The 26,341-nt window shown below is 45.7% G+C and overlaps 1 protein-coding gene across 1 annotated transcript in view; it reads left to right on the top strand.

Annotated features, from left to right (window-relative positions):
* Positions 1-9,914: 9,914 nt before the first annotated feature.
* WDR75 (WD repeat domain 75) overlaps positions 9,915-26,341 on the top strand; it is a 125,803-nt gene continuing 109,376 nt past the window's right edge. The window contains exons 1-7 of the mRNA XM_077448699.1: positions 9,915-10,079; positions 13,178-13,307; positions 15,346-15,411; positions 19,620-19,716; positions 20,736-20,860; positions 22,119-22,189; positions 24,409-24,525. Of these exons, the coding sequence (XP_077304825.1) occupies positions 9,997-10,079; positions 13,178-13,307; positions 15,346-15,411; positions 19,620-19,716; positions 20,736-20,860; positions 22,119-22,189; positions 24,409-24,525 (689 nt within the window). The 5' untranslated portion in view covers positions 9,915-9,996. The remainder of the gene's footprint in view (positions 10,080-13,177; positions 13,308-15,345; positions 15,412-19,619; positions 19,717-20,735; positions 20,861-22,118; positions 22,190-24,408; positions 24,526-26,341) is intronic.

Raw genomic sequence — 26,341 nt, forward strand, 5'->3', positions numbered from 1 at the left:
GCAATCAAGTATGGATTCCACCTCGAATTCGATTTCCCCATCGACCATCACAGGCTCTGGAGGATTAGTAACTCGATCAGAAAAAGAATCTGGAACTGCAGGCTTAAGTAGCGATGCGTGGAAAACAGGGTGAATCCGAAAAGATTCCGGAAGCTTTAGCTCGAATGCCACACTATTCAGTTTTCTTACGATTGGGAAGGGGCCCACAAATTTCGGTCCCAATTTCTTGGATGGGCAGGATAGTTTGAGGTTCAGGGTGGACAGCCAGGCCAGATCCCCGACCTTGAGGTCCAGTTCCCCCCTTCTCTTCTTATCGAATACCTCTTTATTGTATTCTTGCGACTTGGTCAAGGTTTCTTGCAAAAGTTTGTTATTTGTCTCGAAGAAGTTGAGATTCTCCTGCACCGCTGGAACTGGGCACTCGGGGAGGTCGCCAGACAGAAACAGTGGGCGAAAGCCAAAATTCGCAAAAAATGGAGATTGCTTGGTGGCAGAGTGCATTGAATTATTGTAGGCGAATTCGGCCAAAGGAAGAAGCGGAGCCCAGTCGTCTTGGGAGAACGACGAGAAGCAGCGTAGATACTGCTCCAACGTCTGGTTCGTCCTCTCGGTCTGGCCGTTGGTCTGGGGGTGATATGCGGAAGACAAGCAGAGGTCAATTTTCAGCGCACCGCAGAGTGCTCTCCAGAATCTTGAAGTGAATTGCACCCCCCTGTCGGAGGTGATATTAGCGGGGACGCCATGGAGCCTCACGATCTCTCTGATGAAGGTCCTGGCTGTCTCTGTGGCTGAAGGGGTGCCCCTCATGGGTAGGAAGTGGGCCATTTTGGTAAGCCTATCCACCACGACAAAAATCGTAGAGTATTCTTCTGAGGGGGGTAACTCGACAATAAAATCCATGGAGATCATCCTCCATGGTCTGTCAGGAACGGGCAGTGGCTTCAGTAAACCCCAGGCTCTTGACTTACTGTTCTTGTTTCGGATGCAGACGGTACAGGCCTCAACGTATCTCCTGCAGTCATCCTTCATTCGAGGCCACCAGAACGAGCGTCGGAGTAGCTCCAAGGTCTTGTATACCCCGAAATGGCCGGCCAATAGGTGGTCGTGACAAGCGGCCAGAACCGAAGTCCGTGCTTCCTGAGGGATGAAGATCCTGCCTTCGTACCAAAGAAGGTCGTTGCTAGAAGTCAATGGGAAGCCAGGTGGAGGAGTAGTGCCCATGGAGGCCTGCTTAACTTGAGATATTAGATCCCCTTGGAGCAGGAGGAAGCTTCCCGCGGAGAGAATGGTATCTGAAGACGGGGGGTTCTCTGGTTGGCTGAACATGCGCGACAAGGCGTCGGGCTTGACGTTCTTGGATCCTGGACGATAGGTAATATGTAGCGAGAACCTGGAGAAGAAGAGCGGCCATCTGGCCTGACGCGGTTTCAACCTTTTTGCTGATTTGAGGTATTCTAGGTTCTTATGGTCTGTATAAACCAGGATCGGGTGGGTGGCGCCCTCAAGGAGGTAGCGCCATTCCTCGAGTGCTGCCTTTATCGCCAACAGCTCACGATCACCGACATCGTAATTCTTCTCTGCGTCGGACAATTTACGGGAGAAAAAGGCGACCGGGTGTAGCAAAGACTTAGGCCCTTGTCTCTGGGAGAGCACCGCCCCTACCGCTATTTCAGAAGCGTCCACTTCCAGGATGTATGGTAGCGCGGAGTCAGGATGCTTTAGGACTGATGCCGAAACAAACTGGTCCTTCAGAGTCTTGAAAGCCTCCTGCGCTTCGGGGGTCCAACGGAACTTCTGACCCTGTTTGGTCAAACCGGTGATAGGGGAGATGATCGAGGAGAATCCTCTGATAAACTTACGATAAAAATTGGCGAACCCCACGAACCGCTGAACTCCCTTCTTATCGGATGGGGCAGGCCAGTCTTGAATAGCAGAGACCTTCTGGGGATCCATCTCCACCCCTTTTATGGAAATAACCAGACCCAGGAACTGGATGCTCTGTCTTTCGAAGATACATTTTTCAGGCTTGGCGTACAGGCCATGAAGTCGGAGACGAGCCAGGACATTCTTGACGTGTTCTCGGTGGTCGGCTAGAGTGGAGGAAAAGATTAGAATGTCATCAAGGTAAATTATTACGAATAAATCAAGGTAGTCTCTAAAAATGTCATTGACAAAGTGTTGGAATGTGGCTGGGGCATTACACAATCCAAACGGCATTACACGGTATTCGAAGTGCCCGAAGCGGGTACGGAAGGCAGTTTTCCACTCGTCACCTCTCCGGATGCGGACAAGATTATAGGCACCCCGGAGGTCCAGCTTGGAGAAGACTTTAGCAGAACCAAGTCTCTGAAAAAGTTCAGGTACCAGTGGCAGGGGGTAGCGATTCTTTATAGTAATTTTATTCAATGCCCGGTAGTCCACACACGGGCGAAGGGAATGGTCCTTCTTCTCGACAAAGAAGATTCCTGCGCCTGCCGGGGAGGTGGAAGGTCGGATGAATCCCTTCTCTAGGTTGTCATCTAAGTAGGACCTCAGGGTACCCAGCTCGGACTCAGATAGGGGGAAGATTCTTCCGAAGGGAATCTCTGCCCCGGGTAGTAATTCAATCGGGCAATCGTATGGCCTGTGGGGTGGTAGAGTTTCAGCCCCTTTTTTACTAAATACATCCAGGAAATCGTGGTAGTCCTTGGGTACAGCTTGTCGGGTCTCAGGGTCTGTTTCCAAACAGAGGAGGGCAGAAGAGTCTCTATCATCAACAGGGCAGCAATGTTGACGGCAATAGTCCGAAGTAAACTCAATCTTCCCAGTGGCCCAATTGATGTTTGGATTGTGTGCTCTCAACCAAGGCATGCCTAGGATGATGGGAAATAGTGGTGACTTAATAACATCTAGGCATAGGAATTCCTGGTGGGTCCCGGCAATGATAGCAGATAAAGGGGTGGTCTTCTGGGTCACTGGTCCGGATTCAAGGGTAGAACCATCGGCCAAAAATACTGAAAGTCCCTTCTCTCTGGGCCGAAGGGGGATCTTGTTCTTTAAAGCGAAGGTCGTATCCACAAAGCCACTACACGCCCCAGAATCAATAACTGCGTGAGTCCGGACAGTCCTTTCTGGAAGCTGTAAAAGAACAGGGACAGCCAGGTGAGTAGTGTTGTTAGGTAGCACAGGCAAAGGAACAGATGGAATGAAAAGGCACTTACGCATCTTCGCTGGGCAAGTGCGAACAAAATGTCCTGAACCTCCGCAGTAAAGGCAGAGGTTCCCAACCCGACGTCGTTGCCGCTCTTCTGGTGTCAGAGAGGGACGGAGTAGGCCCAGCTGCATGGGTTCCGGCTGATCTGGTGTAGCTGTGGCAGGGGCAGGTGGAGCCGCATGACTTGAGCTGGGTACACGTGGCAACATCCAGATGGGGCGTGTGGCTGTGGAAGAGCGCTCCTGGCGACGCTCCCTTAGACGTCTGTCGATCTGGACCGAAATGTCTATGAGGGCCTCCAGGGTTTCTGGGGTGCCTATGCGTGCCAATTCATCCTTCAGCGGTTCAGATAGGCCCAAACGGAACTGGTACCGGAGGGCTGCATCGTTCCATTCTGTGTCGGAACTCCAGCGTCGGAATTCCGACACGTAATCTTCCACAGGCCTGCGACCTTGTTGTAGGGCGTGTAGGGCAGCCTCTGCAGTCGCAGCAAGTTGAGGATCTTCGTAAAGTCTTGACATTGCCAGGAAAAAGGTGTCTAGAGTATCTAAAGATGGATCCTTTCGCTCCAAAAGGCGGTGTGCCCAGGCCTGTGGTTCGTCCGTCAATAGGGAGATGACGAACCCCACCTTGGTCGCCTCGAGAGAGAAGGTTCTTGGTTGCAAAGCGAAAAAGAGCTCGCAAGAGTTGCGGAAGGCTCTAAATTTGTTCCGGTTGCCCGAAAACCGTTCCGGGGTAGGGACCCTGGGCTCGGGTGGCATCATCACCACTGATGGTGGGGCATGGTGCCCAGAAGCAGCCGGCGGGGTCGCGGACAGGGCTTGAACCTGTTCCTCCAGTCGGCCATAACCTTCCTGCAGACTCTTCACTGCCTGGGTCAGGCCGGCAAGATGGCGGCAGAGCTCGTCCATAGGGGAGGCTCCCTGCGTAGGCTCGGACATGGCTGTCCAGTACTGTCACGTACCTGGTGGACGAGCCTGGAGTGCAGGGAGCGGCCCCTCGTAGCCCCTGGCTCAAGAACCCCTGGAGATGGAGACAGAGATTCGAAAGTTCAGGGGGCACAAGTGCCTGGCAGGTGTTGGTAGGTCCGGACGACAACAGCAACACGGATGGCAGTCGGCAGGAGACAGCAGGAGCAGACTGATGGACTGGCAAGGTGGTGGTTGTCAGTGGAGACAGCAGACACTGGCAGGTCAAGACAGGAACAGCAGGCACAAGCAGATCCGGATGGATCAGTAGGCAGCAGAGTAGTCAGGTACAGGCAGGGTCGGCAGCAGGCGGGCACACGGTACAAGGGCAGAGGCAGAGACGTGGTCAGGCAGGCAGGTAGTCGGTGGCAGGCAGCAGTCAAACGTGGTCAAGAACAAGCCGGGTCACATGAATCAAACTAGCAGGTAACAGGTAAACAGAATCTCAGAACACGCTGTAGACTGGACAGCGAGGGGAGAGTGGAAACCGAGTCCTTAAGAAGCCTTTAGGGCGCCAAACCGGTCGCACGACGGGTCTGCGTGCCCCCGTAGGAGGTCGTGCGCCCGTTCGTGACCCCGCGCTCGTTTGCCACGTCGCGCACCCGTGTGCGCCCGGTCGTACCGGAACGTAACCGTGTGCGTCCGTTCGCGTTGGCCCGCGCTAAAGGGGAACGACGGGTTCTCAACATGGGACCTCTGTGAGTAGATCTCCTAGGAACGATCGGGATGCCAGGACGGTCGTGACACCGAGTCTACCAACTGAAAAGGCAGCAGTTGAAGTGCTAGCAATTTAGCCAAGCTAGCATTCAACTGCTGGGCATGTGGATGGCTGGGAGTGAACTTCTTCCGCCGGTCCAGCAGCTGGGGCAGGGGCATTTGCCTGCTATAATCGGACGTGGGTGTACCGCTAGCAGAGTTCCCGGAAGCACTTGGCTGTGACACACCTAATTCTACACCTTCATTCCTCTCAGAGCAGGTTTCAGAGAGGACTGAAGGTCTAGTGGGGTTGGAGATGCCAGCTGATGAGGAGCAAGGAGAGGTCCGCTTTGTTCTTTGGTGTGGGTCTTTGAGGTACGCTTGCCAACGAGATGCATGGCAGGTCAACATATGTCTGGTCAAGCATGTGGTGCCCAAGCGGCTGATGTTTTGGCCACGTGAGATACGCTTGAGACATATGTTGCAAATAGCAGCGGTGCGATCTGATGCACTCGTCTCAAAAAAGGCCCACACCAAAGAACTTTTAGAATAACGCAGGCGGAGCTCTGCGGTGTGATTCAGTCGGTGTGCTGCCCCTAAGCTGGCCCCCGGAGGGCATCCTGCCTCGTTGGACATGTGCCTCCTCCTCCTCCTCCTCCTCCCTCCTTCCAGGCACCCACGTGGAGTCAGTGCCCTCATCATCCCCTCCCTCTTCATCGCTGTAGCAAACCTGGCAGTATGCTGCAGCTTGTGGAACATGACTGCCAGATTGCTGTCCTTCTTGAGCATCCCCTCTCTCTGCGCTCACGCTACTGCCTTCCTCTAGCTGAGTGTCATCATCAGAGCCCACAAAACACTGGGCATCCTCCTGGAGCATGTACCCAACACTGTGCTCAAAGAGTTCAGGAGACTCCTCAGGAGGACGTGGTGGGTCTAGGGAAGGAGTCACTGATGATGACATTGAGAGGAGGGAAGACGATGCGTTGGCAGCTGCTTTGCTAGTACCCTGAGACTGGGTGAGAGAGGATGAGGAGGATGAAGAGGGCTTGGTCATCCACTCTACCAAGTCGTTGGCATGTTGCGGTTCAACATGTCCAGCTGCCGAAAAGAAGGACAAGCGTGTCCCATGGCCACGTGCTGATGACAATGCACCGCGCCCACGACCAGCACTGTTGTCTCTAGACACAGAGCCTGCTTGCCCTCTTTTATCGGCTCGCACCTGTCTGCCTCTCCTTGCTGGCCTTCCAGACATGGTAATGGCCTGAAGGGAGTTGGGTAAAAAAGCAGTTGGGTAGTGTATATTGTGCTAGAGGCACACAACACCCACTAACTCCTGCAGATGCCTTTATTATAGAACACCAGAGATAAAGGGGTATATACAGATGTATACTGTGCTGTGCTGGAGGCACACACAACTTCCAATAACTCCTGCAGATGGCAAGTGGGCTCAAATAGAGAACAGCTATGTAGGTGGATATAGCGGTATGTACTGGGTACAGAGCACGCGGACAGCACGCACTATCTCCTAACACTACTGGGTACAGAGCACGCAGACGGCACGCTACTGACTGCAAGCTCTATTATTAAAGATAGATCACTAGCTATATAGGTGAGGTGAATATAGCGGTGTATACTGCGGTCAGGGCACGCAGACAATAACCAGGGAACACCAGAGATAAAGGGGTATATACAGATGTATACTGTGTTGTGCTGGAGGCACACACAACTTCCAATAACTCCTGCAGATGGCAAGTGGTCTCAAATAGAGAACAGCTATGTAGGTGGATATAGCGGTATGTACTGGGTACAGAGCACGCAGACAGCACGCACTATCTCCTAACACTACTGACTGCAAGCTCTATTATAAAAGATAGATCACTAGCTATATAGGTGAGGTGAATATAGCAGTGTATACTGCGGTCAGGGCACGCAGACAATAACCACTACACAACAGCAAGATCGAAAATCGGCCGAAAACGATCGGTGTGTACTGTGTTGAAGGTACACAGAACACCCACTGCTTCAAACGCCAACACACCACACGAGGCCGCCGCGCTGGCGGCCTTATATAGTGTGGAGCGTGCACTACACAGCCTGAGCTATGATTGGCCGCAGGCATCCTGCCTGTGGCCAATCATGGCTCTCCTCGCTGCTGGCGCTGCGATTGGCCAAGCATGCGGGGTCACCGTGCATGCTTGGCCAATCATGAGCCAGCAATGCACTGCGCCATCGCAGTGCATTGTGGGCCGTGAGCGCCACACGAATTTGACGCGAGCGGACCAAAATGTTCGGACTTCGCCGAACGGACGAACAGCCAATGTTCGAGTCGAACGTACGTTCGACTCGAACACGAAGCTCATCCCTAGTCGCTACACCTGACAATACTATTCAGTCGGCCTCTGCACCAGTTATGCCAGTCCAGCCCATGCCCAATGAGCTTCCTGCTTCTTGTTCTGGACCTTCAGTGACCCAGCCTCACCCTACTGCTCCTATGTCCATTCAAACCCATTTAAGAGGCTCAATCCATCCTTTGGATAGACTGCCTCATTCGGCCAGGTGGGGTTTTCAATCTTTTTCTCAGGGTTCTCTGCATTCTGTTTGTGTTTCAGCTATCCAGCTTGACTCTTGTGACATGTCACCTTCTAACCAACCTGACCTCAGGGATCCACTGACCCCTGCCCAGTCTGGTGGTCCTGTTCTAGATGCCCAGCTCATCTTTAAGGGTCTGGGGGACCCTGCTCAGGCTCCTGATCTTCTCATGCCCTTACACATTCCTGAAAAAACTTTAGTCCTCAAGTCCTCTCGTCCTCTCCCTACCTCGGTTCCAGTCTCTGAGGATAATCTAAAATACAAGGTTAGTCAAGTTTTGGATTCCCAGCTCCGTAAAGGCATTCTTCAGTACCTCGTACATTGGAAAGGGTTTGGCCCTGAGGAGAGGTCTTGGATCACTGCATCTGAGGTCTTTGCTCCTAGTCTGTTGAGGAGGTTCCATCTGGAGTTTCCCTTTAAGCCTGGACCCAGGCGGGGGAGGGGGAGGCCTCGTAAGAGGGAGGGTACTGTCATGGTTATGCAATAGAGTTTGTCTGCTTACCTGTTTTCCATGTGTTCATCTCTAGAGACCAGCCGACCCTCACCTGACTGCTTTTGTAATCCATCCTCTGGCATGACTCCACCCTAGCTCCTATCAGAGAACTCTATATTAACCTGTGCACTGCAGGCCAACCCTGCTGATCAACCATTGTGTATTCCTTTGTGTGTTTAGCTTCCTGTTACCTGCCGTGATTGTCTGTTGTTCCGTTACCGACTTTGGCGTGTCCTTGACTATCCTTGTTTGCCTGTGATCCTGACCTATTGGCGTGTCCCTGACTATTCCTGTCTGCTTGTGGCCCCGACTTTGGCTTTATCCCTCACTATCCCTATCCTCCTGTTGCTTACTGTGGGTGCGAGCTGGGGGACCCTGGGGGTCGCGACCTGGAGCCAGTTGCAGCCAAGTCCATCCTCACCACTAGAGGCTCTGGTGAACACCTGCTCCAGGGAATCTTACGCTCTAACCTCGGTGGGATCTGTCTCCCGTCCGCAGCAGTCAGCCTTAGGGTCCACAACCTTGCAGTGCACTCCTGATCCCTACGGTGTGCATCTGTCACCTCGCCTCAAGGTGACCTGAAAATTCATTAGAGACTCTAACCACACCTCCATTTGAACCACGTCCATGTAAGTCATGCTCACTATTCATGTAAACCACGCCCATTTTTGGCGCTGCACGCGCCACATTTTATTATGCCACGCCTACAAACGCATGCCCTGCCCCCTAATTATAATAAGACTCCACTTAGAGGCAAAAAAATTTCCTATACATTTTTTTACAATGTTGGAAACTATGATTTTGTGGGAACAGTTTGGGGATGGCCCCTTCCTGTTCCAACCAGTGCACAAACAAGGTCCATAAGAACATGGATGAGCAAGTTTGGGGTGGTGGAACTTGACTGACCTGCACAGAGTCCTGACCTCAACCCAATAGAACAAGTTTGGGTGGAGGAACTTGACTGGCCTGCACAGAGTTCTGACCTCAACCCAATAGAACACCTTTGGGATGAATTAGAGGGGAGACTAGGCCCCCTAGCTCTCTTCACACTGCTGCTCTTGACAAGTTACTTCACGCAGCTCCCTGGCTCTCTTGGTTCACTCAGCCTTTTGTTACAGCATCTTGCTGCATGGGCCCGCTCCTGGCCTCTAGATAGATTCCCGAAGCATCCCGGGCTCTCTCATTCTTCCAGAGGGAAGAAGGGAATCTCCCCAACATGGATGGAGTCTCATCTCCTAAGTAGCTCACCTGTCCTGGCACCTCTATCTTCCAACAAGGGCTTTGTCTGCTAAAGGGTGCCATTATAAGGCTTGGCTTATAATGAAAATGCACACCTGCCTACTCACACAACCTGCAGGCCTCCAGGACGACCTGGGCACACCATTGGAGACTTCTTCCCACACAAATCTCTTCAAACTCCAGACCCTGACTTGACCCTGATCTGGGACTAGCCGACCCGGAGAACACTGAAAAGACAGTCTTCTCCATTCACAAACAATACTCTGGAACTCTGCATTCTGCCTCAACCGCCTGCAATGTACTGCGGATGGGCGACTACTGCCTATTTCTGGGTATCTGGCATGCTGGGATAAAGTGAAAATGACAGTGAAATGTGACCCTTGCGACATTGAAAGTGACAATTGTCTCACGAACTCTATGAATAAATATTAGACGTGTGCAGAAATACATTGAACCTTTTATACGCAATACCAATATCGCTTACAATTAGTACTAAGTGACATACTTGCTTTTTATTTATTATAATAATAAACAATGTATATTGCTGTTGCAGGATACAAAGGAAAAGCACATTCTATTACATTGTGATGGAATATGACAGCACAGTGTTAGCTATTTTGACCTCCAAGTCACCAGTCTGTCACCCCCAAATCCCGGGAGTGTGCACTCTAGTGGCGGAGACGAGTACGTAGACGTAAGAATGTCTGTGTGGAGACTCTCGCTCTCCGGCTGTACTCTATGGTGTTTCCGGCTGTCTGTGGCTTCCTGTTCTCCCTGGGAGACACATGTGCGTTGTGTGGGGACTGTACAGCTGAGTGATGGAGGGGGAAGAAGTTCGTGTTGTTCGATGTGGGGGGAGCAGGATTAATAACCGGAGAGCCGTGTTCTCTGCTGATGCCAAGTAAGTGGAAGCTGATACTCCAGGCTCATGTTCTGCACGGCTATTTGTATTAGTTTGGTAGGTGACAGTTTCTTTTTGGGTGCACAGTGATGGCATTTCTGCCAGTGCTTCAAGTTGTATGAATATGTTTAACCACTTCAGCTCCAGGCCAGTTCTGACACTTCTCATATATGTAAATATCTACATTTCTGTTTTGTTAAAAATGTACCTAGAACCCCCAATCATTATAATAACAACCGAAAGAAGAAAGCAATGGGACATTGTGTGAGGCAGGTCACTGAATTGATGCCTTATTAAAATCATTAAAAACAATTATTTATTAATAACAAATCACGTTATAGAGAGTGTCACACTAATTTTATAAATGATTTGAATAAGGTATCCATTCAGTGACCTCATCTGCCTCACACAATGTCCCATTGCTTTCTTTCTGTTGTTTAAAACATATCAGGGATGGAGGCTTGCTACAATCAGGTTGTGTTAGGTCACATCATTATTTTTATATATGTGTGTGTGTGTGTGTTTAGCAGAGGCTCTAGAGAATAAAATGGTGGGTGTTGCAATTTTTTATTTTTATTTTATTTACACAGAAGTTTTTAATTAAACACTTTTTTTTCTTTAATGAATATTAGTGCACACAAGCACTACACAATGCCCATTTTTAAAATTTTTTTAGTAAAACATAAAAGATGTTTGAGTAAAAATATGTCAAACGTCATGCTTTAAAAATGCGTATGCCCGTGGCACAACCGCAAACTACAGTGTCTAAAAAATCTCTCTAGGCAACACTCATGTTGGCCTGAGGGGTGATAAAAACAGACATAATTTTACTGCCTCCCTGGCCACGCCCCTAAATATTAACGTTACAGCCTGACAGATCTGTACACACGCCGTGGGTGTGATGCTTTGCTGTGCACAATTTGTAGCTCAAGTTGCAGATTTTGACAGGCGGTCAGACCTCTTGTTGACTGCCCAATGTATATGGGCGACAGTGAAGGGGTGGGGCCTCATAACCCACGTGCCACACATGCTTCCGTAGTGCACGGTTGCTGTGCGCTGAGAGCGCACTCACTGGTCATTCCCAGCACACTGACAGCTCTCAGTCACTATTAAATACAAGATGGTGGTGGGATTGGACAGCCAGTCATAGCGATCACATGATTGAGAACTCTGCCGCCGTCTTCCATCATTCAGACTTCCCTAAAGGACCAGCAGAAGATGTCGACAAGGGGTTAAGAAATACAATGCAACAGCAGCATTTTGCTGTTTCTTATAAAATCTTGTAAGACAATGCTGACAAAAAGAAATCTGTGTATATTACTTTGTTACCAAGTTATGGCAAGTTTGTTACTGAATCAATAGGCCCATGGCAGAAGTGTAAATTTGATCTTTTCCATGAGGGGAAGAGCTGAACAATTGCTGGTTACAGCATTAATGCAAACCTTTTGCTTCACTCTTCATGCCTCCACAGGAGGCACTGAGGACAGCAGGAGCCATAGGTCCCTGCTGCAGTTAAGCAAACTCCTGTGAGGAGGAAGTGGGGGTGTGGCTTGCATGCAGAAAGTCCGGCTTAAAGAGGGAGTCCGCCGGGAGTCCGTGTTTTTTTTTTTTTTTTTTTTTTTTTTTTTTTTTAAAAGCCAGCAGCTACAAATACTGCAGCTGCTGACTTTTAAAATAGGGACACTTGCCTGTCCAGCGCGCCCGCGATGTCGGCACCCGAAGCCGATCTCTCGATCGTCTCTCGGGTGCTGTCGCCGCCATCTTGAGTATGGGAATCAGGAAGTGGAGCCTTTCGGCTTCATTTCCCGGTTCCCTACTGCGCATGTGCGAGTCGCGCTGCGCAATAAGGATGGACCCGCTGCCTCTGGGATCTGTGTGTTTCCCAGAAGGCAGCGGGGGACTTTCGGAAAGGGGCGTAATCTACGCCCCTTTCTGCAGAGAGCCATCCCGGAAGTGGGTGCAGATACCTGTACTGTACAGGTACCTGCACCCCAATCCCCCCTCAAAGGTGCCAATTGTGGCGCCGGAGGGGGGGAGGATTCCAATGAGCGGAAAGTCCACTTTAGGGTGGACCTTCGCTTTAAGAGCATGCCTGATCAGGTGCCCCTTAGTATACAGCTTGCCTGGGGGTACTCAAAAGAGGGGGCAGGCAGCGCAGCGAAGATAATGGACCGCTTGGTGTAACATCATTGCAAGTATACTCTTTTCTTTTAACCAATTCAGTACAGGGCATTTTCACCCATCTGTCGAACTTTGATTGACAATTGCACGGTCATGCGGTGCTGTACCCAAATTACATTTTTATCTTTTTTTTTTCTCCACAAATAGAGCTTTCTTTTGATGGTATTTGTTTACAGCTGCGTTATTTATTTATTTTTTTGCGCTATAAACAAAAGAGCGATACGTTTCAAAAAGCCTCAGTTGAGGCAGATGTGTATTCCTTACATATTTTTAATAAAAGAAATCACAATAAGCGTGTATTGATTTGCGCAAAATAGGGGATATTTTTATGGCATTATTATTAATAAATATATATTATTATTTTATTTTATTTTGTTACTAGTAATGTCAGCGATCTACGATTTTTATCGTGACTACGATATTGCGGCGGACACATTGGATACTTTTGACACCATTTTGGGACCATTGGCATTTATACAGCGATCCATGCTATAAAAATGCATTGATTACTGTATAACTGTAACTGGCAGGGAAAGGGTTAACATTAGGGAGTGATCAAAGGGTTAACTGTGTGTCCTAGGGAGTGATTCTAACTACAAGGGGAGGAGACCAATCGGTGTTCCTCTGTACTAGGGTCACATGATCGGTCTCCTCTCCTTTGACAGGACGGGTATTGAACTGGTTAATTTAAAAAACCTTTAATGTCACTTTAAGTTAAATTAGCTGAACTATTTTTGCAGTAAAATATCAGAAAGAGGAGATAGCTTTTGATTTGTATTAAAAAAAAAAAAAAAAATGTAAAACATTGACAGTTGTAAAAAGACACAGAATTTCAGGCGGGCATGAGTTGTTGTTTCTGTGCACTTTTACCAACTGCAGTTAATGTGCTATGTTCCTTTTTTTTTTCCTTCTTACAGGTTTCTCATCTGTGTCTCTGGGGACTTCATCAAAGTCTTTAGCACTTCCACACAGGAATGCATTCATGTACTACAGGGCCATACTGCTCTGGTTACTGGAATTGAGCTGAACCCAAAGAATCACCTGCAGGTAACCAATAAGGCTGAGATAAATAATATAAATACTGTCAGACCAATGAATGGCTGGTGTCATAACTGATCACACCATGGCAACAGCAGCTCAAACAGAGGCTAGAATGGCAGCTTTCTAGGTAGGTAAATGTTTGGAGGGTTTAGTTCCACTTTAACTACTTCAGCTCTTTGGACTTATGTGGTACATCCAAAAAGTACAGGGTTAAGCACAAGCAAATTGCTACAATAGCAGCCATCAGCGTGTGCCTGTTTTCCTCAACTGGCTCCCAGCAAAAAAAGTGAAAGTGACCCAGCCACTCTATAGCTGCAGATCACTTTCACAGTGTGTGTGCGGCACTGTCTCCCCCCTTTGTTTGGTTCCTGGGCTCTCCCGCTCTTACTGGAACCCCCGGACAACATCCCCCGGTTTTAGGATGGCGAGCGGGAGGAGACTGAACAACTTCTGTTCCTCGATCATCCCTGCATGGAGTGAAACCAGAAGCGACAATGATTTTGTCACTTCCCGTTTCAAAGCCAAGATCTGTGCTCGGTTACATGCTTTGACGTGCAGGGGAGACAATGGGGTCTAAACACAGAGCACATGTCACCTGCTCAATGCTATCGCACAAGGGTCCCCAATGATAGCAGTGAAGTTAAATGTTAATTAAAAACAAAGGATCTGTGATATGTTGAATGTGAAAAGTTACGTAATCGTAATGTATTTTCTATGGAAAACTAATAAAAAAGAATTTAAAGCACAGCCCAGGGTGCGCATTTGAATGTAAACCATGATTGCACTACACATGTGAGGTATCCTCGCAAGCGTCAGATTGAGAGCAAGTAATTCTAATGCCATAGCTTGTGGTTAACTTCAAACTGATGAGTAGTAATGGCTTTTTTTTTTCCAGTTTACCAAAAAATTGGGTATTTGTGTTTATATAAACAGTTGCACAAATATTGTGAAACATAAAAAAAAAATTCTGACTACTGTCCCTGTATTCTACAAGGCCTCTGCTTTTAGAAAATATATAATGTTTTTGGGGTTAAGTGATTTTATAGCCAAAAATGTAAATTTTTACATGTGTGCAAAAAAATTAAGAAAACAAAAATACCTAGTGCCAAAGTGGTTATGCACTCCAGTTTCATGCTCAAGTTCCACCAAAAACTTGAATGAGGTTTGTATATTCTTTCAGTGTTTGGATGATGAATTTCCTTTTCAGTTATCTGGTTTCCAATTACGTTCTGATTTATGATTTTTTTTTTTTAAAGAGAATTTTATTAGACAATTCAGCATTACAGTACAATCAGTTTGTAGTATTAGAATAGCATACAGGTATAGGCTTCAATAGTTCACTTTCCTACAGGGAGTCGCCTCCCATCTGACAATAATAATCCCAGGTGTGTCAAACCCCTATCCATCTTTAGTAAGTATTCCCAACCATTATCACTGCAACTCTCATATACCCTCGGACATAGCAGTCAAGTAAGAACGGGTAGTGTGAAAAAAAATAGGAGGGGGCGACCACCAGAGGATGATCCATCCATCAGTACTGGGGGGGAGGGGAGAGAGCCCAGATTTTAACCACAAGCATCTATCCATGTGGACTACACTTTATCAAACTTCCCCAGGCATTATCTGCTTTGATGTGTGAGTCTGTATAGGGGCAGCACTGAGTTCACAGAGCTTTGCCAAGAAGTGTGAGTAGGGGGTTTCTCCGACTTCCATTTCAGCAGTATCTCCCGTCTGGCAAAGTATAGTGAGAAAGTCAGACACAGTTTGCAATATCTGTCCCCTTCTATGTCTTCCATGATTATGCATTTTTATTTTAAGAACATATTGTATGGGGTTGCTTATGATTTTATGGTGGATACTGTATCATAAAGGATAAATTCAACCTGGATTTTTTCATTTTAGTCTAGCATTTGTATTTTTCTGGTACAGCCTGAGAAGCATAAAATGGTTGCTCTTTAGACACCATAATGTAACAAGCACCAATGTCTTTGGATGTTTTTTTGTTGTACAATCTTAATGAAAATATATTATTTGTATTTCTCAGCTTTACTCCTGTTCTTTGGATGGTACTATTAAATTATGGGACTTCATGGATGGTATACTAATAAAGGTAAATTTATTTTACAGTTCTGTTTTTTTTTTTTTTAAACAAAAGTTTTTATTGAGGTATAACAAACAAAAATTTACAGGCACCAAGAGCACAATAAGTACAATTGCGAGGTAAGGTACAACAGCTTATAAGTACATCTCTCAAATGTCTTTATATTTATTTTATAATTATTTTTTCTTTTTTTATCCCCTTACTACTTCCACCCCTCCCCCTCCTTATTCTAACTAACTTTATATACATATATATATATATATATATATATATATATATATATATATATATATATATATATATATATATATATATATATATAAAAAAACAGGGTAGAAGCGTTTACATATATCCTACGTGTCACTAATATCAGAAGAGTGTACAGTGAGTAAAGTACAGAAATTTCAAAACCAGAGTCTCGAGTAACAGCGTATGTAAAAGAGGACAAGAGTAGGTATAGGGTGATAACCGGTGCCAGCCATATGGGTCTTCCTGACTTCTGGCTATACTCCCAGTGAGGGGCAAACTACTCATCTGGCAACATAGATTCAAGGTTCCTTACATGCAGGTGTCGGGGTCTCGTAACCAACGATCCCATATTTTGTCATACTTGGTCGGGCATTCTCTGTTAATATACATAACCCTTTTTATATGGTAAATTATTATTGACCTCCACCTTCCACTCCACCAGCCCAGGGGGTATGGGACGCGTCCAATTTCGGGCAATAACTTTCCGCACTGTGAACAATGTCTCATGCAGGAATGTCTTTGTGTATTTGTCTGTGGTATCTGTAAACACCCCAAGTAAGCATTGTTTTGGGTCCAATGTGACCGGAGAGCCCATGTGATCATGTAGAAAGGTGACAACTTGCGCCCAGAGGCCTTGTATTTTGGGACACGACCATATTAAATGAAAGAATGTACCCACCTCCTTCCCACACATCTGACAGAGGGTAGATTGAGAGTTTCTATATCTGGCAAGTGGCAACCTGCAGGGGGGTGAGATATGCCTGGTGGATAATATAAATTTGAGTCAGTCTGTCAGTAAGTTTGGGTGAGACAGCCTTACAGGATTCCAAAGACTCCTCCCATTCCACATCCTCCAGAGGGCCTATCACCCTTTCCCAACGAGGTTTGAGTTTGTATGCCAATTTGGTGGAAATTGGGGTAGTAAGCATGTCGTAGAAGGACGAGGTTAATTTACGGGGATCATAGCTCTTGATTATGGCCATAAGTGCATTAGGGGTAGACTGTGGTGCGGATTCCAAAAACTGAGCACGAGCCACATGTCTCATCTGTAGAAACCGAAAGAGCATGGATCTGGGAAGTGAAAATTCTGCGCTAAGCGTGGCAAAAGTTTTTTACAGGTTCTGTCGACAAACAATTGCTGCATATAGAGAATACCATATGTAAACCAAAGGTCTGTATCGGGAAGTCTTAGAAATTCCGACAAAGTTTTATTATACCACAATGGAGTATAATCATTATAGAGTGGTATCCCTAGCTTGGCGGAAGCTAAGTCCCAAATACGTCTGTAATGGTATAGCAAGGTCTGTCTGTTGTCCCCCTGACCCGCACCGCTAGAGCCCATCGCCAGCGCGTAAATTGAGTCTCCAGTGCGTCGAGCCCATCTCGGGCAGAGTAGTTGGAGAAACCGCTCCCTGTCTGTCTTGTCAATATGATACAGTTGGGATAATTGTGATGCGATATAATAGAGATTAAAATCGGGCAGGGCAGTGCCCCCTAGGTCCGTGGGGCTTTTAAGCGCCTGCCAAGCTAATTTGTGTCTGTTGGTTCCCCACACAAAGGGTTTGAGCAGGGCCTCAAGGGACTTAAAATGCTTCAGGGGTAAGTACACCAGGGAGTGCCAGAGGATATAGAGTATCTTGGGTAAAAGGACCATTTTAATAAGATTTATCCGACCCCCAAATCCCCCAGCGGCAGACAGGCCCAGGCCCGCAGTTTGGATTGAATGTGGGAAATTAGAGGGCTTAAATTTAAATGTGTATAGTCCACCGGTGATCTGGAGACACACACCCCCAGATACTTAATGACACTGACTCGTTGTAATGGCAGACTGTCCTGAAATTCAGTCGGTGGGAAGCTGTCAAGTGGAAGAATTTGGGACTTCCCCCAATTAATTTTTAACCCAGAAAAGGTCCCAAATCTCTTGATTGTCTGAAGAGCCGCCTGCAGAGAGGGGCCCGAGTCCGCCAGGTATAGCAGTGTGTCGTCAGCATACATGCTGATCTTTTCGGTCAGGGCGCCATGGTTCAGTCCCCTGATCTCCGGGTTAGCTCGGATGGATATGGCCAAGGGTTCCGCGGCCAGGGCGTATAATAGTGGTGAAAGAGGGCAGCCTTGTCTCGTGCCTCTGCTGAGGTCAAACATTTGAGACGGCCAGCCATTGGCCACCACCCGGCCGTGGGCGTCTAATACAGCAGTTGAACCCACTTAATGAAACTTGGTCCAAAGCCATATCCCTCCAAGCAGCTCCAGAGATAACTCCATTCCACCGAGTCGAACGCCTTTGCCGTGTCACCACCACCCGTGACCCAACTTCTGCGTACGTAGCCTGGAGGTTAATATACAGTTTGCGTAGATTAAAGGATGTGTTGCGGCCTGGCATAAAGTCTGCTTGATCTACATGTGTGAGGGACAGAATGACTTGGTTCAATCGAAGGGACAGTACTTTAGCTAGTATTTTTATATCTACTTGCAGTAGAGAAATAGGACGATATGATTCGGGGTAACCTGGGTCCTTCCCAGGTTTGGGGATGAGGACTATTGTCGCTTCCTGCATGGAGGGGGGCAGGGTGAAGGTTTCAAATAGGTGATTGAATAGTGCAAGCAGTTTGGGAGTTAGTAATTCTCTAAATTGGGAGTAAAATTCAACAGGGAGTCCATCAGATCCAGGGGATTTGGATCTAGCAAAGCTGGAGATCACGGCGTCTATTTCTTCCGTGGTAAGGGGTGCCTCAAGTGAATCTTTTTTGTTCTTTCGTCAACTGGGGGAAGGTAATGCTGTGAAGGAAAGTGGTCGTCTGTCAGGTCTGTCACTGTTGTTTTATATAGATCCACAAAAAACTCTCTGAACTGAGAGGTAACACTGCATGACTCTAACCCCCCGGGCCATGTAGGGTAATGACAACGGGGGGCCTGTCTTCGCTATGCACTAGGTAAGCGAGGAGCTTGCCTGCCTTTTCACCATATTCAAAGAGTTTCTGCTTAGTAAAGAAGAGCTTTTGTATATGGAGTTGAGTCACCACTCTAGTCTGCGTTTGAAGCTGGGCTGCTGTCGCTGGGCTGGGATTGGCCGCGTATTCCTGTTCAGTGGAGACTAGCTCCGCTATTGCCCTGTCGAACACTCCAGCGGAATCTGTTTTGATTTTGTTTGTGTGAGATCAGGGTAGTACGGGCGTACATTTTAAATGAAGCCCATATTGCAGCAACAGATGCTGTGTGATCATTTTCCAAGAAGTATTTCTTTCATTGGGTGATGAGCCCATCATCCTCTGGAAGCAGTGAGAGCCAGAACGGGTTCAATCGCCATGGCCTTGGTGGTTTATCAATAGGGATGCTAAGGGTGGTCCAGTATGGACTGTGGTCGGATAGTAACCTGGGGCAAAACGCTGTTTCCAGGATCCGTGGAGCTAGGGTGTGGGATACAAGAATGAAATCTATGCGGGACATAGAGTTGTGAGTAGGAGAGAAACAGGAATAGGCTCGAGTGTACGGGGAGTTGTGCCTCCATGTGTCTACAAGGTGAAAGGTGGAGATCAGTTTAGAGAATTTGGTCGTATCAGCACTGGCTACTGTTGCCTGCGACGTCTGTAGTCTATCCAAGGCTGGACATAGTGTTAAAGTCGCCTAACCAGATCGCCGGTATCGTGGGGTTATGGGACATGAAGGTAAAGTCAACTAGGAGCACTGTTACACTAAAGGGAGGAGGTATGTAGAAAGCCATGAGAAGGAACGGTTCACCGTAGAGCTTAGCATGAAGAAATACATACCGACTGTGGGGATCAGTTAGGAGTTCACAGAGTTCAAAATGTACCGATTTGGCTATCAATAATGAGACACCCCTAGCATGAGTCGTATAGATGGAATGGTACGCCCACCCAACCCAGGGGCGGCGAATTACAGTTCTGTTTTTACTTGTCTTTTTCTTGTCACTGGTGTTTTTTTTTTATTTTTTATTTTTTTACCTTTTTCAGAATTATTTAATAGATGTCCAACTGTTTGGGTTTTATACTAAAATCAAAGAAGACCATGTGTACACAATTGTACCGAAGAATAACAGTGAAGCTTCAGGTTTGTTGCCTCTTGTACATGTTGTTTTTTATTTTTATGGCTATACAATTTATTATAATTTGGTTAAGAATGACAAAGATTCTTTTTATAAAATGTAATTTCAGTAGTATAGCTCCTTGGATGACATAGCTAAGTATTCTTACATGGTTAGATGCATATTTCTTTCCGTATGGATTTCTAGTAAAGTATTAACTTGCTTACAACCCCCAAAATGTAAACCAAATGCAGTTAATCTGTTGTGCTTGCATACATTTTAGTATCTTCCTGAGTTCCCTAAAAGCCTTTAAAAAAAAAAAGAGGATGCTAAAATATGCAGATCTCTGACCCACTGCCTTCCATACTTCCGTTTTTGGACACTACCTGTCCCTTGATTTAACCACTTCACTTTTACAAGTAATTGCGGAGATCAGCGACTTATAGCAGGACTGCAATATTGCAGCGGACAAATCGGACACCTAACTGACACTTTTTGGGCACCAGTGACACCAATGCAGCGATCAGTGCTAATAATATGCTAATGACACTGGCAGGGAAGGTGTTAACATCGGGGACAATCAAAGGGTTAACTGTGTTCTTAGGGAGTGTTTACCAACTGTGGGGGAGTTGCTTTTACTATTTAAAAACATGGATCAGTGTTCCTGCTTCACAGAAACACAGGATCCATGTCCTCTGTAGTCACAGAATGATAGTCTGCCTTGTTTACATAGGCAAACTATCATCCGGCCAGAGTACCAAACGCTTGGTGGGTCCTGGCAGACATTGGGCCCGTGGGACTTGGAAATGCACAAATATTCTAAAAGTGTGTACTATACTTTTGCAATTGGGGTGTGTAGTGATGAGATATGGCAGATGAAATGCTGTCTACAGTGTTGATAATGATGGCTTGATGTTCTCTATTGCTTCTCCCGACATAAGATTGGTCAAGCTGTGGGCATAACCATGCCAAAAAGATCATTGTTTACAGAACCTAAGTAATCCAATTTTTTATTTTGCTTGATGAAATTTTTTTTTCTCTTTAGATTCTTTTCAGCTGGTTTCTATAAAGTTACCAAAATCAGCAGAACATGAATGTGAAGCCAAAGAAATGTCAGTAATATTTGAGGATATTAGTAAATCACCAAAATGTACAGCAGTTGGAAGAGAGGTGAGTGTTGAATTACCTTGTATAAATTGTTGATTTTCTCTATTGCAGTATCAGTCTCTGGTGTTTTTTTTTTTTTTTTTTTTTTTGTTTTTGCATGGATTATATTTTCTATTATTAATGACATCATGTCTGCTTTTGTTATTCTGCATATGCAGCAGTATAGTCTAACTTGGTCAAATCCTGTTTGAATTTCATAAGAGGTCTATGGTTTTACCGGGCATTTGTGTGGCAGCTTTTTATCATAAAAAAAAGTATTTTGTGTCCTTTTACCCTTAAAGTGGTTGTAAACCCTTACAAACCTACTTTGACCTACAGGTAAGCCTAGATTACAGCTTACCTGTAGGTCCAAGAAATATCTCCTAAACCGAAAGACAGGCACCACTGTCTATGGTGCATGCGCCGTAGACAGCGGCGTGCAGGCGCACTGAGCGTGCAGCAGTTAACGGCGATATGCCGCGAGTGGTGGCTCCCGTGCGCATGCCCATCACGGCCCTGACGAATGAGAGCGCCGGAGCAGCGAAACCCACCAAGAAGATGGAGGCTCCGGACTACAGGGGACAGCAGTGACTTCTCTGTCCTTTATGCCTGTCCTAAAGTCGTTTATGCTTTACCTTTGCAGGGAATCGAAGAGGAAGTAAACCCATTAGGGTTTACTTCCTCTTTAAGCTGACCCTAACACATTGCCTCCTACTATCTAAAACCTAAAAAACGAAACTAGCTTTCAAAATAGACTCTTCCCATTCGCCCTTGAAACAAGTACATTTTTGCTCCAAGATTGTCATACTGATTCTGGTTTTACTATCTAATTACTGATTATTTGCACATTCATATACTCCACACTGTACATGCTCTGGATCAGTGATTTTCTATAGAGTGAAGTAGAAGGATAACTGTGTGGAAGCACAACCTTTTTAAAGATCATATTTCTATCCTGGCCAGTTGACCTTTTGCTGGATATACAGTACAAACCAAAATTTTCAGCTTGGTAGCAAAAATGACAGCAGAGAGCAAGACAATTTTCCACTAAATATTTCCATGAAAAAAGAGTTGACGATAAGTTACTTTAATCAGTTTAACCATCTTTACACTAAAAACCTGGTTAAGTTGCAGTACTTGTTTTACAACTACCATATGTATTCTCAGCATGAAAACGTTTATACAATAATAAGTGCTGTGCTAAACTATGTACCATAGCATACCACACAATTTTACTAAAATACTATATACCTATAAATTGTATTACTTTTTTTCTATGAAGGGTGAATATGTTGCCACTGTGAATGGATTAAGCCTCTTGGTATATTATTTCAACAACAAAAAATGTTTCAGGTAGGGATTCATTTTATTTATTTTATTTCACATACTTGTATAGCACCATCTATTTACGCAACACTTTACATATATATTATATTCACATCTGTCCATGCCCTCAAGGAGCTTATGATCTAAGGTACCCAACTCACACATACTAGGGGAGCGAATTTAGACAGACTTCATATGCTCATACATGTTTTGTTGTCTGGGGACGTTCTCATTTATCCAGATCATTGTATAGCTAGTAGTATTCACATTCTATTGGACTTGTTCTTTATCATTGATGATGTTTCGCCACTTATTCAAATAGCTTGATTCATGGCACCATTGCGATTGGGGTAAATTAACTAAGAGACTCCTGTGACTGCGATATGTACCTGTGACTCGCAAAAACTGATACATTTCATGCAGCCATTGCTGAAGTGCGTGCATATGGACAGGAAGTGGGTGCATTAGGCTGCAGGAGATCAGCAGCACTGATATACAACAAAGAGTGAAAACAAGTATTTTTCTTTTTTCTTTTACATAAAGAAGAACCCCTACATTATCTCACAAAAGTGAGTACACCCCCCCACATTTTTGTAAATATTTTATTTTATCTTTTCATGTGACAACACTGAAGAAATGACACTTTGCTACAATGTAAAGTAGTGAGTGTACAGCTTGTATAACAGTGTAAATTTGCTGTCCCCTCAAAATAACTAAACTCACAGCCATTAATGTCTAAACCGCTGGCAACAAAAGTGAGTACACCCCTACGTGAAAATGTCCAAATCTGGCCCAATTATCCATTTTCCCTCCCCGGTGTCATTTGACTCGTTGGTGTTACAAGGTCTCAGGTGTGAATGGAGAGCAGATGTGTTTAATTTGGTGTTATCGCTCTCACACTCATACTGATTACTGGAAGTTTAACAAGGCACCTCATGGCAAAGAACACTGAGGAGCTGAAAAAAAGTATTGTTGCTCTACGTAAAGCTGGCCTAGGCTATAAGAAGATTGCCAATACCCTGAAACTGAGCTGCAGCACGGTGGCCAAGATGATACAGCGGTTTAACAGGACAGGTTCAACTCAGAACAGGCCTCATCATGGTCGACCAAAGACGTTGAGTGCATGTGTCCAGCATCATATCCAGAGGTTGTCTTTGGGAAATAGACATATGAGTGCTGCCAGCATTGCTACATCGATAGAAGGGGTGGGGGGGAGGGGTCAGCCTGTCGGAGCACAGACCATACGCTGCACACTGCATCAAATGAAGGAAGCCTTTTCTAAAGATGATGCACAAGAAAGCCTGCAAGCAGTTTGCTGAATACAAGCAGACTAAGTAAGGAAATGGATTACTGGAGCCATTGCCTTTCTCTCCTTTGGTCTGAGACCAAGATAAACTTAATTGGTTCAGATGGTGTCAAGCGTTTGTGGCAGTAACCAGGTGAGGAGTATAAAGACAAATGTGTCTTGCCTACAGACAAGCATGGTGGTGGGAGTGTCATGGTCTGGGGCTGCATGAGTGCTGCTGGCAATGGGGAGCTACAGTTCATTGAGGGAACCATGAATGGCAACATGTACTGTGACATACTGAAGCAAAGCATGATCCCCTCCCTTAGAAGACTGGGCTGCAGGGCAGTATTCCAACATAACGACCCCAAACGCACCTCCAAGACGACCATTGCCTTGCTAAGGAAGCTGAGGGTAAAGGTGATGGACTGGCCAAGCATGTCTCCAGACCTAAACCCTATTGAGCATCTGTGGGGCATCCTCAAACGGAAGGTGGAGGAGTGCAAGGTCTCTAACATCCACCAGCTCTGTGCTATCATCATGGAGGAGTGGAAGAGGACTCTATTGGCAACCTGTGAAGCTCTCCATGCCCAAGAGGGTTAAAGGCAGGGCTGGAAAATAATGGTGGCCACACAAAATATTGACACTTTGGGCAGGATTTGGACATTTTTACTTAGGGGTGTACTCACTTTTGTTGCCAGCGGTGTAGACATTAATGGCTGTGTGTTGAGTTATTTTGAGGAGACAGCAAATTTACACTGTTATACAAGCTGTACACTCACTATGACTAATTCAGCACCAACTCGGTTATACCTCTTTTTTTATTACATAATCTTATCTTGTTGGAAGCTTAAATAAAAGATGGTAATTGAACAAAAACTACAATGCTGGTACTGCATAGTGATATTTCTATTTATAAATGGTAAATTACATAATGGCAAATGTTTATATTGTTACTCAGATTCAGTTTAAGTGCAGCAAGCAAAAAGGGTGGCAACAACATATTCACTGTTGTGAAATGTCATCCTAATGAGGACTGCATAGCCACAGGACACAAAGATGGCAAGATTAGACTCTGGTGAGTGCTTGTCTCCCTAAATACAGTGTTACATAGTTTGCATTGTCATTTATGTTTGTATATGTATGTTTCTGACATGGATTTACATAAATCTTCCTGCTTTAGAGAAGACGGAGGGATTAGGAAAAAACTCCATATGATGCAAAAAGTGATATATTTACCAACCTTTGAATGTCAAACCTAGGGCAAGCATATGTATAACAATTTTTTTTGCAGTATATTCAAATCAAGTGCTCTTTGACTGATCGCATTTCTATTCTGACAGGTTCCCCTCAACCTCTTCCCACCCAGCCTATTGTAAAAGAATGGCCGGGCAGGAGCACTTGTTTTGGGAGGACGTCACATAAAAGCTGAAAACTGGCCTTGGCAGGAAGGGTATTGAAGCGGTTAACCACTACAATACAGGGCACTTTCGCCCCCTTCCTTCCCAGACCAATTTTCAGCTTTCATCGCTCTAGCGCTTTCAGTGACAATTGCACGGTCATGCTACACTGTACCCAAATGAAATTTTTATCATTTTGTTCGCACAAATAGAGCTTTATTTTGGTGGTATTTATTCACGACTCCGTTTTTTATTTTTTGCGATATAAGCGCAAAAAAGCGGAAATTTGGAAAAAAAACAATATTTTCTTTTTTCTATTTTAAAAGAAATCCAATAAAATCTAATTTTGTCATAAATTTAAGCCAAAATGTATTCTGCTACATGTTTTTGGTAAAAAAAATTCCGTTAAGTGTATAATAATTGGTTTGTGTGATTACAGACATATGTACGCAAATGATCATGTACATATGTGTGCAGGTGATCACGTACATATGTGTGCACATAATCATTGGGACAAGTGATTTTAGTGGGACATATGTGGGGGACATGTTTTTATTATTAGGGACATGTGTTTTTATTTTTTGGGGACATGTATGTTTTGGGGACATGTGTGTTATGGGGACATATGTGGGGACTGTGTTTACACTGTGTGGTGTGTTGTGTGTTTACACTAGACTGAAGATCAGTGAGTAAAAAGCTGTAAAAAACAGCTCATACTCACTGATCATCAGCCGGCTGCAGCAATCTGCTCTCCTCTCCTCAGCGATGACTTCTGTGTGAGGAGAGGAGGAGCCGATTGCCTAGCAACCGGCTGTTTGTTTACATCACATGACGGCCGTGATTGGACACGGCCGTCATGTGATCAGGAGGGCCAATCACAGAGCCCTCCTGCCGATCTGAGATGCGCCGTGTCCCGGTGACACGGGCGCATCGGGATCGCGCCGCTGCGCGCGCACGCGCGATCCCGCTTCTCCTGATGGACGTTCCTGAACGTCCTATCAGGAGTAGACGGCTCCCACCCGGCCGTATATGTACATTGGCCGGGTGGGAAGTGGTTAAACAAATGAATAGACTGATATTCGGGAAAGGACCACTTTCTTGAATAAAGCTTTGTCTGACAGAAAGCTGACGTTTAACCATTATGTGCAGGTGGTCAATTCTACCCCACCCCCCATTTTTTTTTTTTTCTCACCCATTAGGATTAGATGGTTTTGCTATACGGTAATCCCAATTAGCCTTAAAGCGTAACCATATCAAAGAACAAAAATGTAATATTGGACAACTGAATAAGTTAACCCCTACATGCCTAAGGCTTTTTCTGACACTTGTTGCTTAAAGTTAAAATCAGTATTTTTTGCTAGAAAATTACTTAGAACCCCCAAACACATATATAATTTTTTCTTTTTTTTTTTCTTTTATCAGTGACCCTAGAGAACAAAATGGCGATTGTTGCATTATTTTATCTGACACTGAATTTGAACAGCGGTCTTTCAA

Source organism: Lithobates pipiens, unplaced genomic scaffold, assembly GCF_037356315.1.
Source record: "Lithobates pipiens isolate NorthernLeopardFrog02 unplaced genomic scaffold, aLitPip1_a1.2 Scaffold_22, whole genome shotgun sequence".
NCBI lineage: Eukaryota > Metazoa > Chordata > Amphibia > Anura > Ranidae > Lithobates > Lithobates pipiens.